At 32.1% G+C, this 16332-nt stretch overlaps 1 protein-coding gene across 2 annotated transcripts; it reads right to left on the bottom strand.

Annotated features, from left to right (window-relative positions):
* Positions 1-2887: 2887 nt before the first annotated feature.
* Positions 2888-15978, bottom strand: LOC116765604 (phosphatidate cytidylyltransferase, photoreceptor-specific). Of its 2 annotated transcripts, none has more exons than XM_032655134.2 (10): positions 15782-15978; positions 15569-15693; positions 15159-15255; positions 14520-14696; positions 12388-12580; positions 7998-8164; positions 7145-7294; positions 6801-6929; positions 5959-6093; positions 2888-5233 (listed from the first exon to the last, which is right to left on the bottom strand). In XM_032655134.2, the coding sequence occupies exons 1-10, from the start codon at positions 15854-15856 to the stop codon at positions 5141-5143; spliced, it is 1341 nt and encodes a 446-aa protein (XP_032511025.1). In that variant the 5' UTR covers positions 15857-15978; the 3' UTR covers positions 2888-5140. The 2 variants fall into 2 exon arrangements, with proteins under 2 accessions (XP_032511025.1, XP_032511026.1); XM_032655135.2 differs by having other exon boundaries at positions 7154-7294.
* Positions 15979-16332: the final 354 nt, after the last annotated feature.

Here is a 16332-nt window from a genome sequence, read left to right as displayed (position 1 = left end):
CGTATACCATCTCTGTTTTAAGACGCTTACCACCAGCATACCTACTCCAGTTTTCGTTTTAACATTCATAGGAGCGTTATCGCCTGATTCCTTTAGTTTTTTAGATGTTCCAATGAAAGCGTCTATAAAAGTTAAGCCACTTTCCCTTTTTATTCACATCGTAGTCAAGTGGACGCGACCTGCATTATAAATATTATCTCTTCTTCACTCGAGTGTGACGCGTCTCCATTATATGTTATTAAACGTAATAAAGGAGTTATGAACAATATTTTATTGTGTTACGATTAAACATATTGTTTACACAATTCACTGGCGTTGTAAGTAATCCTTACTCGTTTATTATTCATCAGAAATTTGTCAATTGTAAACTATCGCATTAAGTGAACGTAACTATGAATCACAGAGTTATATCAAAGTATTTAAATCGTAGTTAAATACATACACTATGAACGACACGACATTTAAAATTTCGTGTCGTCAAAAATTACGTAAGTAGCGTGGGAACGAACCGAGACGCGTTAGAACTAGACTGACTGAAAACCTTCCGATTTATAATGTGATTCAGTTAAGATGTTGAGGATTGTGAATTATTTGGTAAAAAATTATTGACTATGAAATATACAAAATTAAAAATAACAGAAAACTATATCGTTCATTGGAGCATTTAAACAGGAAAGACGAGTAGTCGCTACAAGCTGTTAGCATTTATATACATATATATTAATGTAACGTTTTTTTTTATACCACAGCGACGAAAAACAAGCTTACGGCGCGTCTGATGTTAAGCGGTCGCCGTAACCTTTGGGATCCTGCATTACCAGAAGTGTCACATGTCATGGGCATTGCCAACCCTTCAAGTACCTTTCCATTCCTCTCTTGGAGTATCACATACTGTGGTAACTTGGCAAAACCTCAGCAGGTAGTTTATTTTACTGCGACAGTGATTGCTGGAGGAAGTTTCTCTGTCTAAGAGTTAACGGTTTTAAACCGGCTGAGACCACGGCATCGCCCAAAATTCTCACAGCCAGTTTGTAGACGAAATCAAAAAGTCCAAGTCGGTATGTGAGTGCACCAGAAAAGAGATGAGAGCAGTACACCATGTTCCATTAGACTCTCTCTTCATACAGCAATAATTTTTAACCCCGGACTGAAGTACCGCCTCGCTCTGTTTAGCACAACAAGTTTCATGGAGGTCATGAGATCCAAGACCTTCGCGAGTATTCATTTAAATGAAACTAATTCGGTATACTATGCGTATTTTATTATTTTTAAAAATTACATACTCCCCACGTTTCGGTTACTTTGCAGCAACCGTGATCACGGGTAGACGTCATGTGAATGTTTGTCAGTTGGTCTTGTTATTTATCATCTACCGCCAACGATTCTTTAATTTTCTGGCGTACCGCTCTTTATGCTTGCAGAATGTGGTCACTGTGTCTCGTGGTGCTGCGGTGTGGTCACGGCAGATTCCAACCATCTTCTCTATTAAAATTGTAATTTTTTTTTTAATTTCAATAGCCTTGCGGATTAATCTCAGTATGTACCTGTTCACGAGCGAGGATCTGTGGTTTATCCAACCGAATGTAGTGGCCTGGTTCGTCCATTGTGGTTCGTACACTGCTGACTTGACGCGCGCCTATTTTTAATGTCTGAGACATTCTTTCACCCTTGTTACGATGTTCCTCTTTGTCAAATGACTAACCACAGTCACAATCGAGTTTGTATACACCCGCTTGTTTTAAAGGAATGGTACTCTTGGTAGGTCTCAAGAATTAGCTCATCCTCTTTTGTGGTTTGCATATAGTCTTGATCGAAACTTTCTTCAAGATGTTGCCTATTCTGTCAGTAACTCCCTTCATATATGGTAATATCGCAGGTTGTCGCTTAACTGTGGGTGGCTTCAAGTGGTTCTTGCGATGCTGGCGAGGCACGGGCAGGTTCTTGGTGGTGAAAGCATGTTTTACATGCTGCGGCGCGGCTTCTAGGGGGTCAGCATCACAAAGTTGTTGGGCTCTCTGTAACAAAGATTTTGCCACCGGTAGCTAATTGGATAGGGTGGTGGTGTGTGTTACCATTGAGATACCTATCCGTATGTGTGGGTTTCTTATAAACAGTGCGTCCCAAAATATTGTCAGGATTCCTAATGACAAGTATATCAAGGAAAGCTAAAGAATTATTTGTCTCTAATTCTATAGTAAACTGAATCTTGCTATTGATAGAATTAAGGTGGTTCAGAAATGCAGATAATTTATTTTTATTTAAAATTGTGAAGGCGTCATCTACATACCGTTCATATATTAAAATTTTTCTTGGAGGAGAACATAAGGCTCGAAATTCATTCTCGAAAAGAATTCATCCTCCCACCTAAGGTAGCCAGATGTTAGGCAAGGCTTTAGTAGCTATGCATATTCTATAGTCTATTGGTTATCCTTTATCTTAGCTTAGCTTATCTTATCTTACACTTTTCTGTGATAGTGTCTTTGGACACTTTTCTATGATAGTATATTTGAACACTTTTCTGTGATAGTGTCTTTGGACACTTTTCTGTGATAGTGTCTTTGGACACTTTTCTATGATAGTGTATTTGAACACTTTTCTGTGATAGTGTCATTGGACTCGGATGATAGTGTATTTGAACACTTTTCTGTGATAGTGTCTTTGGACTCGGATGATAGTGTATTTGAACACTTTTCTGTGATAGTGTCTTTGGACTCTTTTCTATGATAGTGTATTTGAACACTTTTCTGTGATAGTGTCTTTGGACTCGGATGATAGTGTATTTGAACACTTTTCTGTGATAGTGTCTTTGGACTCTTTTCTATGATAGTGTATTTGAACACTTTTCTGGTTATTTTATTATAAATTGTTTATAAATAAAAAACACGGAGACAAGAATCATTAATTTAATTAGCTCAATAGGATTCACTAATAAATAAATTTATATTTAGACACATATCTATAATAAAGTACTCGTGTAGGAAATCGACATATATCTGTGTAGAAATCCAACTCTTAATAATAACGAGGATTCGTCTGAATGCAATCAATCAATAAGATAAATAAAGATGAGGAAAACACCGTCGTCACATAGCGTAACTACATACACATATAGTTTAATGGTTACATTTCTTGAACAAAAATAAAAACAGATTAAAATATCGATTTCATCAGATCTTATTTCTATTTCATGATGATTTTTTTTTTATTATGACCATTCAAAAAAGATATATAGAAGCATAGACAAAAAAAATCTATTAGCTAACATCCACCTAGTTTAATGTTGCCAACACCAAATATAGATACATTTCTCCTGAGACATGTAATGAAACCTCCACGGCATGACAACACTCGATGTTGCCAGGTCAAGTCAATGAATAGCTGACAATAAAATTCTATACACTTACTATTCTAATTACGAACATCAAAATTTTAATACTAACATCAGAGTGATGGGATTATTTGAATACGTGGAAATTTCTTTATGATGTATAGGACATATTGAATTAATATCGACTACCGCTTCTTGTTTTAACATATAATAAATATTTAGCATAAACAAACTGTACAGCTTTGTCCTATGGCAAATAAATTTAAATTAATTCGCATAACAGTTATTATATGGAAAAAACGACCATCTTTTTTTGGTCCGCACAATAATTTAAATTATACTTTACTGAGACGATACATTTATTAAGCTAGTCATTTTGAATCACTTCAACTACAGAAGTGAAATTTATATAAGAAAGGCTAAGTTCAATATAAATAACAATTTTAAACAACAAAAAACGCAAAGCAACACAAATATCGCAACGTAACTTAAAATCACAAATAAATCACACAAAAAAAAACTTAACAACTCTACAAACGTAGTGATTTCATACTAAACTATACGCATACTGTGAATTAAACCTAACAAAGCCCGATACAGTAAATAATGTTTGCGACAATTTATATATAAATATTTTTTTTAATTTTCCCATAATGCCGGTATATTCTTTTTTTTATATTAAAACCTCCACAGAGTATTGTATTAAGGAAACATTCACATGTACGATAATTAAATACTTAATAAAAACCCGTATACATAATCGACTAACTCAGGGTTCCGTCCGACGTCCAAGCGAAGGTATCGCAAGTGGATTTCAGGTAAAATACATACAAAAATATATGAAATTAATGTCCGAAATTAATGGAATACCGTTTACAATATATTTAGCACGTGATAGAGCAGTCAATTTTTCAGTCTAAATTATAGAAAGAAATGCATATATTCCCTGTTTGATCCAACGAGAAAGGATAATTTTTATAGACATACAAAACTCATTGAAAAAAATATAAACATATGTTAGGTTATAATTTAGTAACATATATAGAAGTGATCTCAAAACATACCTTCCTCATATCAGTATCCTTAGTCTGAGTTCGGATCGTGACTAAAAACGGAGCGTTAACAGTAAAGATCATAAATCTTCGCACATTATAGTATTTCTAGGCTACATTATATGAAAAGTTAAACGTTTCGCATAGTGACAACATAAACTCAGAGTAAGGAGACTGAAAACCTTGTTAAATAATAGTTACATTCGCCATAATAATAACACTATATAAAATTTTATATAAAATACATATGCTATGAAAAATAAAAAATTCGAGTTGTGTTTTAGACCATATATACATATATAATTCTAATACATTTATCTTGTACAGAATACAGAATATATATATATTTATATATATGGTAGATAAATATCTATCAATCTGTTCAATCATCTGGTACCTTGGTCAGGTCACAACTTAATCGTCGTGTAGCGAACACACAGAGACGTTTGAATTACAACTGTATTTACGTTTGAGTACATAGTTACTGAGGACTAGAATGTAATGTATTTTCAAACAAAATTTGGGATATGTAAAGTATTAGTGCGGTGTCACACCAGTGATCACATCAACTGTTGTTCGGTGGGCTTTCAAATACTTGCATAATGTATTGTATATATATATATATACATATATATATGTGTGTCAGAATTTATATACAATACCAACACAATACACGTTATGATATAGTGATGTCATATATATTTTTTTTGTTTTATATTTATCATCAAGTGTGACCCCGCACTACACATGTCTGACACCTTTAAGGTATCAGGTTGAGGATGTTCCTGTTCTCGAGCGACTCCTTCAGAGCGTAGAACAACTGCAACTGTTGCTCTGGCTTCAGATTGTACACCTGCAAATAGAAAATTTTAATTACATATTATATAATAAATGTGTCCGTGAATACATGCGGATAGTTATTTTTCATTATTTATATTATTAAAATCCTTAAAAAATACATACTAAGTCACTCGTTATTCCATTAGCTATACGCCAGTAAAAGTCCCGCCAATGCAGTTATAATAGTTTCGGGGATTACCCGTAACACACATACAGGATTATATATATGTTTATTTATATGTACAAATTGTCTCATTAAAAAAATATAATCCATTAAGTAATGAAACGATTGAAACGTAAGTAGCAGATTATTTTAAATGTTTCTTTCATTTGTCTTTGACACATCGACTGTTCTAAGTTATAATGACAAGTTCATTATTTCCTTTGCTTACAAGTTGAGTGTTTGTTTTTGTTTCATTTGATAATTTTTCCAGCTATGATATTAAATTATTTATTCTTTACTGCCTAAAATTAATCAATGGCGGACTTAGTACTTAGTAATTCTGCAGCAATAAGTTGTGCAAAATTACTTTTTCATTATGGACAATAAAGTAACCCAAAATTGGGTTTAAGGTAATCCATTACCCATAAGGGGGTACTCAAACTACCCCAAATAGTTTTTTATTTTTTGGTGTAACCATAATTATTTTCAGAAATCATATATTTCATATGGGGGTAGGTAGCCCAATTTAAGGAGGTCCCTTGTCTCTGTTCCTACCCTCGTTTTTTTCAGTATACCTGTTGCAGTAGTTTCTGCGGTGTGGCGGTTCTAATAAAGCTGGTAATGTAGACGTTCACGAAGGTCGCCATCAGGAACTGGCAGTCGAAACGATCCATGATGCCGCCGTGGCCGGGGATGACGTCACCGAAATCCTGAAAGTTTGACAAAAAAAAAAAACAATCTTTACCTCTATATGAAATCTAACTTAAATATTTAAAAATCCTTCTAAATTTTTTTTATTCTACTATTAATTATATAGTTAATTGGTAAATACATGAGGTAGTAAATAACTTTCATGTGATAATTGTGTAGCTATTTTGATACAAACAACACTAGCAGACGCTGGTCGGGGGATGGGTGGTTACACTTATTGAAGATATAATAATTGAAAAATTTACATACATTTTTATTATTTTTCAGATTTCAGTTCATTATATCTAGAATAAATTGTGATGATGCTACATACATGTGGCGTCAACAACTCCCAGGCAGTTGGTAAAGATATTTGAAACTAGTCGGGATGGATTTAAATAATATTACATTTATTTGGTTTTTAATATATAAATACAGAATAGTTCCTGATAAATATTTTATCAATAGACCAAAAGTTATCCTCAACTGTACCAATCTGTGGTGTTTGTATAATAATTTCCTCAAACATAGTCGTTTGATGTGTATTTTAAGTCCACCATGGATAACATTATCTACCGTCCACTTATTAGAATAACTGTGTATTGAATAAGTATACTTATATAATATTAACCTTAAATACATATCTATAAATAAATGACGTGTAGAAATGTCTTAGAGGTGGATTAAACGTACTTAAAGTTATATGTTCTAAGGTGTTATGACCGACCTTTATCTTGAAAGCTCTCTTGAAGCCAGAAGCAAAAAAGCCACCGAAAGGTCCGATCACAGAGCTGAAGATGCTCAGAGCGAGAGAGTGGATCATGAAAGGATACAAGTTGATCTTCTCACGACCAAACTGAAATTATACATGTATATAAAGCATTATTAAATATTGATGACTTACAAACTACTAGTAAAGTAAGCTGAGTAGTGTGTAGTTAACATTGATGAGATGAAAACTACAAAACGACTGGCCATTTATAAAAAAAAAATAATGAATTGTAAGTCAGATGATATTTCTACAATGTTTATGTTGGTTAAGTTATGGTCGGCGGTAATGACGTCACTAACGGCCCTCACAAGCGGCAGCATGAAGGCCGGCGTGGTGTACTCCTGGAGACGGAACAGCCCCGAGGGTTCACAGTCCATGGTCATGCCCAGGGACTCCGAGTACTCGATGGGACAGACCAGGTATGGGTACTGAGACATGAGGTAGGATAGCTGGAACATTATTGAAGATGTTAATTATTTCTGATCAGAACTCAGTTTCTTCTCATGTATCATTGTTAGCACACAATAGTTGAAAATGGGATATTTGTTATATATTGTTTATAGTTTGTTCTTTTGGCTTTTCACTATTTACTGGAAACTTCTATTCTGTATTCTATCTTATATAGTTTTTATTCTTTATTCTATACAATATAAATATTTAAAAATTTCTTTTTCCTCTAGCTCTTATTGGATAGATAGTAATAATATTTATAGATACAGAACACCATCACAATGTTCAACAAATGACAATTTAAAACCGACATGACGACTAAATATGTAATTTACTTCATTCTATTCAAGCACCATAGGAAGGCATACATAAATCAATAGATATCTAAATCTAATTCACAGAGTGGTAGGGCCTAGCTGTGGTAGAGTTACTACAGCTCGAACATGGACTGGCTCGACCGGGAACTACCACCCTCTCACAGGAGATCGGGGTGAAGTAGTCTTTAATGGCTGCGTTTCTTCCGATGAGTGAGAGAGCCGGTTGCGCTTTACCTGATCCCACCCTTTCCTCTTCCTCAACAACCAAGGTTGTCAACTCATCCGTCCATGGGCGTCCATGTCCATGGGCCACGATGACTACTGCCCAACAAGTAGGCCGTCTGCTCGTTTGCCACCTTTAGCATAAAAAAAAAATCTCACTCACCACCAAGCCAAATACAACGGTAGAGAAACCGCCTCCGATGAAACCCTCCCAGGTCTTCTTGGGGCTGAGTTTTATGAGAGGTGTCTTGCCGAAGAAGAAGCCGAACACGTAAGCCATGACGTCATTACAGATTATCATGGAAACGGGTACTATGAACCAGATGAGACCTACAAGGACGTAAAAAACTCATTGTAAAAAAAATCACATCCACAATTTTAATACCATAATTTTATACTAGTGAAAAACTTAACAATACATCGTTAGCGTTTCATAAAAATATTATTCAGGGTCCATACACTAGGAAATATATATTGGGATGATAAGTAACCGCATTTTTAAATTTACTATGACTTTGTTTTTGTCCGATTTTGAAATCGAGTGTAGTGGAAAAGAGAAAAAAAAGAAGATATTTGATTGCTTTGTCTTTGATAGGACGCTATGTATAGAAATATGATTTACGTTTAAGTGATGTTGAAGGAATTATGTTTCGTAAAATAACCAAAGACCGTGACGGGTTACGTAGCTCATCAGCTCGGCGTCTGAATTAACGTCGTGCGAATATAAAGTTGAAATCAAGAAGCATAACCAGTAATTATTTATTATATATACCTAATTTAAAATAGAGATATATGCCGGCATTCTGCATATATATAATATACATATCAAAAATAGAAGATCTAATGTTGTTGGTTTTCTACTAAAGAATGAAAAAGGCACTAATATTCTTTGAACTAATCTTGTATAAGGGAATTTATTACAAATATTCTACCCGTTCAGTTTAAAATAGCAATTAAAAAAAATATTTGGTGCGGAATAATTAAGAGACATGTTTAAATAACATGTTCTTTGATTTTAACACGGGCGGCGAGATATTAACATACAATGATACTAAGCGGAACAGTTTTCATTTGAATATTTTGAAATAACTTACGACTTTATTACTATTAACATAATTAAAAAAAAAACATTACTTTTATTCGCACAGTCTTGTTTTAATATACTATTATAAGGTCTAATGCGTATTTAGTTCTATAAATGTGTACATAGCTTTACTTATTGAGAATATATACGAACCTATTGACCCAGAAACTAAATTGGTGTATTGTTTATATAATACAGTTACAGAGCAGGTATGATTTATAATAAAGCCAGTTACATAATTAATACAGCAATGAGTTCACTATTCACAAAACTAAAGTTTGGAATATTTGACTTTGAAAAACACCATTTCGTAGACAGTCATCATTTTTATGATGATAAACATAGGAGGAACGATAAATGGATATAGATAGGTTGCTTTTATTAAAAATATATGGCAACATTAAGCCTTAGCCTAACTTCATATATGGACCATAGACAAAATTTCTCTACGACTGTATACAATATAAATGTCGTACAATGTATGCATATATAATGTACTTCACATTATTGACTATTTCTATGTATATATGTATGTTGTTATATTATTATCTTTGGTCCACATTAATATTCTCTCAAATTTTGTTGTCTGGAATAATTGTTTTTTCCCAATACTATGGCCGTTTGTGTGTCATATTACATGTCGTATTTCGTTAAATGCCTTCCGTTAATTCCGTAGCATTCAATAGTGTAAACTAGTCTTAAGAATAGAAAATGTAAAACATATCTCTCAATATAATAGGTATTCTGTTATAATAGCGAAACAATCGTATAAGTCCCACCGTCATCTATTCACGTCACCATATCGGGATTCTATTCATTGCTAGTTCCATGTTTATGGTGACAATGTCATAGAGAGAACGCTCGCTAGTTACCTTTCAGTGTTTTTATATTAAAATCTACAGAACATCACCGTGACAGATGCAATTGAGTTACTTACTTTAATGATAAACGACATAAATTTTTATATTAATATGTTAATGACGTTTTTGGGAATACAGTAATCGATTTTTTTGAGCATAGCAACGAGTAAAAATATTACATCTCTTTTACTAGCTAGTATTGGGAGTACAATTAATGAATAAGTATATATGTACCTACTGTGTTTTTCGTCTCCCTTGTTAGTATATTAATGTAAATGACAAATTCAGGAATTGTTAATTTTACGTAAAATCAAAAATTTCTACACAGAAAGTGAGAATTAAGAGAAATTTATTTTAGTTGTCACGATTAATGGCCACCCATCCAAGGTCAGAACGAGCCAGATTCAGCTTAACTCGAATGACCATTTCAAACGGTCACACTGTAATACATTGCGTCCGTTAGACTGGAGTGTAGACTGTAGAGGTACTTCTATAATAAGGATATAACTTTTTATATCTGACCTCCCAGCACAGATTTGCGGGCGGATTATAATATAATTTTCTATGCCTTATCCAGTTTATATAAAACTATTGCATTCACGTAAAGTAGTCTAATACAGAATATAGTAATACGTATAAGTCATACATAGTAATGTTATAAATCTGTACAACACGCGTAACAACAAGGCAAAGATAGATTGAATCACGGATAAAGTGATCTCAAAATAAAACATTGTTTAGAATATAATGTGTTTTCCTAATTTAGAACGCTGCCTCATCGTGCACGTCACGTTTGGTATCCATATTGTGTTAAAATTTTACGTGTATAATAAACAATAATTTAAACATTACATCGTAAACTAAATAACTTTAAGCGTGTATTGAAATAACTTTTATAAGAGTGATAAAATTAATGCGTTTCATAATCTCATCTATGTAAAACGTTAAAAAAAATTAAGAAATAATTTTCTTAACAAAATACATATTATTAATTCATATATGTCTGTTATATATTTATTATTGAACGGTGACAACCCTACGTCACAGTAATGAACGTGTCACAAACAATTTATCAGCATTAAGTGGCTTTATTAAACAGCATTACTTATGTCTAGCCACCGTCTATTGGTATCGCCGCTGTATATATTTTTATGTTTGCTATACAAAACGAAATACAGACGGAGTGCGTGCTGTGTTGCTATTGATTTTGAACTATTCCCTTATCTTTAATCATATCGTTCGTATATGTATCTACGTTGATACTGTCATACGTAGGTGACGGTTTATGAATGGAAAACCGGTGACTATCAGTTTTGTTTGACTATAGTACCACCCCTGGTAAGGTCACTGAACCTTGCTTGCCATAGTTAATTTTTTAAAAATCGAACTCATGGGTTTACTCCGGACGAAGATAAGAATCTTAACCATTAAGTCTTTAATATATATACGGACTTTTTGTGTTAAATATTATTTTTAATTAATACATTTCTTTAAGACATTTTAGATTTTATATTTCATTTATTGAATAAATGTATAAGGTTGAAGTTAGTTAATCAATTATTTATTGTAAATGAGTTTAAAGATACGAAATCATTTCTTATAAAATTTAAAAGACTCTGCGCAGTTAAAAATTATATACAGTCTGCAGTGACAAAAAAAGTAAAGTATTCCTTTAAAGTAAATAATAATTTGCCAAGTGTAACCTAACCTGAGAGTATCAAACCTATGTAGTACATATAGAGTAAATACCAAATACCAAACGGTATTAATCTGCGACCCCGATGACCTACAACACCGTTGCATCAATAGTTTCCGCTATATATAGACGATATATTTGAAGGTGGGCCACTTTCCACTATCGTTTAATACAACGAACAAACATACGGGACATATTTTTATAGCTGTTGTTGAGTAACAGCGAGTGATTCCTATATTTCATCGAGATGTTTAGTAAAACATGGTTTTAATTTATTAGTTTTTTGACTGACATTTATCGAGAAAATAATTTACTATTGACGTTTAAGATAAAATTTAATTATGTAGTAATATGTACATTTTGTAAATATTTTTTGATTAAAAATAAATTTAGATAATATAAAAAAAAAAGTGGACGCAAAATGAGCTTGAATAATCTTTATAAACATTATAAAATATAGGGTTATTAACCGACTTCTTTTTATAATAATAGTACAAACAAAAGAAAAATAGTATCTTGATTATTCAGTCCCATACATTGTACACACGTGACTATGTATGATGTATGAGTGAAAAAATATAACGTGAGATTTATATGAGATCGTATGAAAAACGGCATTTTTTATATTATAATAAAACTAGCTTTAAAATAACCTTAACATTGTCAAAACAGCATCTGGTATTAAAGAAATGATGAACCGCAATGATTAAGATATCACGAAGATATTTTGACAATAGATTTACAAAAGGTTGATTTTATTAAAAATATATGGCAACATTAAACCATACCTAAACTTCATATATGAACCATAGACAAAATTTCTCTATGACTATAGACAATATAAATATCGTAAATGTATATTTAAGGTAAGGGTACTCCACTTGCGGTACAGACTATAGACTATAGAGCTCACCTTCGAAAATGTTCTGTATGATGAGGTAGCTCTGTGTGACAACGATGAGCAGCGCCACGTGGGTCCAAGCGAAAAGGCTGAACTGTCTCATGTAGTACCTCTTGACCAGGGAGAGGACGAACCAGACGAAGCCGACGCAGTACAGGCTGAAGGATATGAAGCGGTGGTACGTCACCAGGAAACGGAGGTAGTCCTGGAACATACTTACTCTTCACGATCCCGGTATATGGAAATATCTCAGACTGACAAAAATGACTCAATTAAATGAAACTAATATTTTCGGATTACTACGCGTATTTTATTATTAAAAAAAAACTACATACTCCAGTGATACATAACAGTGATCACATGGCACATCTCGTCTGTCCGTGATCACGGTTGCTGCAAAGTAACCGAATCGTCGGGAGTATGTAGTTTTTTTTTTTAAATAATAAAATACGCGTAGTAATCTGAAAATATTAGATTCATTTAAATTAATACTCGCGAAAGTCTTAGATCTTATTATAATTGACTCATTGGACACATGTGCGTATATTATTTCCGCCATCTTTGATCATTTTCCCGCCTTTTGTTTTGACTTTGAAGTCCAAACATAAAAGCAACAGATTCAAAATTCGCGTATTGGAGTGAGTCGATTGTTATTCACCTCAGCACAAATAAAAAATTTCAATATACATATTCAATAATGAATAAATAACGTTTGAACTATAGATAATCGATAAGAATCATTGAAAAGTTATACTAAGTACTAGTCACATATAAGTATAGCGGAAACATTAGGCCCTTTCAGATATAATCTCTGAGGAGAGCGTTGTAATAATGTCTGTTTATAAATAATGTATATTGGTCATATCTTACGTGAGAACTGTTTATTGAATATTTTATACATAAACAACAAACATGCACAACGCACACAAAATGACACGCTTTATAAACTTGTTATATTTCATGCATACATTTAGGTATTAAGTAAGGCCAATTAAATAATACGTCATCGGATTAAGTACTCTATGGCCCACAATTAGAGTTTAATTTGCAATAACATTAAACACGCCTAATAATACTTTTCTTCAAGGATGCCGAAGCTTATTTACGAAACATTCTCATCATAAGTCATTAATAATTAATTATAACATTGTTCATTATTCTAACATTTCGCTAATGCAATGATATCTTTAAAATCATATATTTAAGGATAAATCCATTTAGAGAATAGATTAAAACTTAAGCCTATAATCTTTACAACCCATAGTATTTGTAACCTTTTAACTATACAATAAGGTTTAAATTCGTCTACACTAGGTTTTACAGAAAAATATAAATGTTGCCATATAGAACTTAAAACTCGTATAGTGATGGGAAACAATAAATTAGAACCGGGCTCTTGGGATTTTTAGAAAAATATCAGTAAATGGATTAGTTTACTTCAATCACGAGAATTCATAAAAATGATCCATTACATAATCAAATTGATCCAAGGTTATTTATATATTATTTAGTGGTTGTTAATAATGTTATATTTTAACGTGATTAACTCACAAACACCACGTTTTACTGCTATTGGATATAGAGTGAATCTCTCTAATTGGTTTAACCTTGATTCTGACACTCGACTAATTTGAAATCGTATCGAATGTTGACAAAAGTATTAGTCATATCGACTTTTATTTTTTAATATAGGTATACTGTATACATGTAGTTGATTGGGTGTATAATTTTAATTATATAGAAAGTTGTTCTTTTTCACACACACATAAGCAATAGCCAGAGTTATTTGTTTACTAAATTGAAAACTATATAAATGAAAAAATTTTAAAATAACCTGCAAATTGTAAAAAAAAAATATATAATAAAAATAATCACAAGCAAACAAACCGTTCGGAAATATTATAGAAATATATAAATGCTTCCTACTTATAATTAACAAAATCATTAGAAATTAATTTAAGTCCAAAAACAAAAACAAATTTATGGTTCTTACAAAGAGTTTGTATAGTTTATTGATAAGAAAACCTCATTAGGCAACAAGATAACTTATTAATATTAATATTATTTTTTTTATTCTCATATACAATGAAAGAAAATGTAATTACATATATAATACTTCGTCGCTTCATTTAAAAACTACTTACCGTTCTGTTGATGACAACCCCGAAGTAATCAATCAGGTTCTCGCCGTAGAAGAAATAGTTGGAAGTCAACAGGAAGTACCAGGAGAGGGAGCGGAACCACGGCAAGCCATGGACTCGGTATACAGCATACCCAATGTTGATGATCTCCTCAAAACACTTCACTTGAACACAGAGTACCTGGGAATGATAACCACAACTGTGTTTACATACTTCTAAACTGAGACTAATATATATATATATATATATATATATATTTTTTATTCTAGATATATTATCTTAATATTCTCATTTGACTCCAACACAACATTGCCATCATGATTTTTATCCTTTGCTAAGCCCTACATTCAGTTTGAATCTTAAATATAATAAAAAACTATGTCCTCCATACTCTTATGCATTCTTTTATTAGAATAGTTTAAGTAAGGCTCTAGTCGCATTTTTTGAAGTTATTAATCTATCTACATTGAGCTCTTATATTAGTATGTTTGATTACAAAGTGTTTAGTAATATCTGTATATATATTGTCTCACTACTGTTATATGGCCTGCACTCACCTCAAGATGGATATTCATAAAAAAACAATATTTTCCTATCTTTAATTATATATATAACTTAAATTGTATAATATCACTAACATACCGTTATCATTAGAGCCAATGGCCCACCATATATGAGAAGGCAGAAACCTCCAATCATCAACCAGGTGAATATGCCTCTGATGACCCAGTTCCTCCATCTACATAGTATTTAGGTTGCTTAATAAACACTTCCCCTTACAGCAAATTTACTACATATTAATACTAATACATATTAACTATTTCTTCTATATAAAAAACCTTAACAAAAATTAATTATAAATTTTATAATGACAAAAGACAAAAATATTTTTTAATTGAATTCAACTCTCGAGTCAATAAATAATACTATAAATTACAAATAACACACTATATAATTGAGGAAAAATTATGTGCGTATTAAATAAAAGAAATGTTTTGATATTTGTGACTTAAGAGGATATCTCCCTACGTATAAATTCAAATATTCCTTACCGCGATGAAAGTCCAGAAAGCGCCGAATCCAGAATCTCCGGAGTCTTGTCCGTTCCTTGAGGCAGCGATTTTGCTAATTCATCCACATACTTTTCTTCTAATACCTTTTCCTCCTCAGAATCCACCTAGAGAACCATTATAAATATAATTATTCATTACGACTCGATATCAAACAGGTTGCTTTATAAAATTCAATTAATATTTATATTTTACATGATCGGATTCTCCAGCAGTTTCTACTTTTTCGTTCCCATCACCGTCACCCCTCCGGTGTCTTAATTCACTCATTTTACTTTAATTACCAAAGAATTAGATAAGTCAGCAATAAATAAAACAATTCTAAGGACTGAACAATAAACTATGTTCGATGTTTTTTATTTCAAGCCAGCCAGTTGTCAAACGAAAAATCAATAATTCTATTACTGTACAATGTTGCCATGTGTTAAATAATGTATTTATTATTAAAAATATACCACGTAGATCTAATAGCTACTTTCAAACCAAAATTTTTAGATAAATTTTTCATATACCCGTGTCTACATTGTTTTAGATTACTATCCATTATTAAATCTATTAATGGGTAATATGGGTTCTAAAAATATTGCAAATAATAAGGTGGGGTTTTTATTTATATGAATATCAAAACAATAACTATAAATTTCATTTTTTATTTATTATTTCAATTTAATTCATTGAAATTATAATTACCATTTTTGCAACACTTGTGTAGGCATATGTGATTTTAAATTTCCTCGTACCATTTA

The sequence above is a fragment of the Danaus plexippus genome, chromosome 11, assembly GCF_018135715.1.
Source record: "Danaus plexippus chromosome 11, MEX_DaPlex, whole genome shotgun sequence".
Lineage (NCBI taxonomy): Eukaryota > Metazoa > Arthropoda > Insecta > Lepidoptera > Nymphalidae > Danaus > Danaus plexippus.
The sequence above is the reverse complement of the archived record's forward strand: the minus strand, read 5'-3'. Positions and strand labels throughout refer to the sequence as shown.

Excerpts from the sequence above, each read along its gene's own strand:
- LOC116765604 (XM_032655134.2), bottom strand. The coding sequence starts at position 15,856 with ATGAGTGAATTAAGACACCGGAGGGGTGACGGTGATGGGAACGAAAAA. Across the intron at positions 14,697-15,158 it reads CATTGGCTCTAATGATAACG|GTACTCTGTGTTCAAGTGAA; the intron begins GTATGTTAGTGA and ends TATCATTCCCAG. Across the intron at positions 6,930-7,144 it reads TGCTGCCGCTTGTGAGGGCC|TTTGGTCGTGAGAAGATCAA; the intron begins GTTAGTGACGTC and ends GTATAATTTCAG.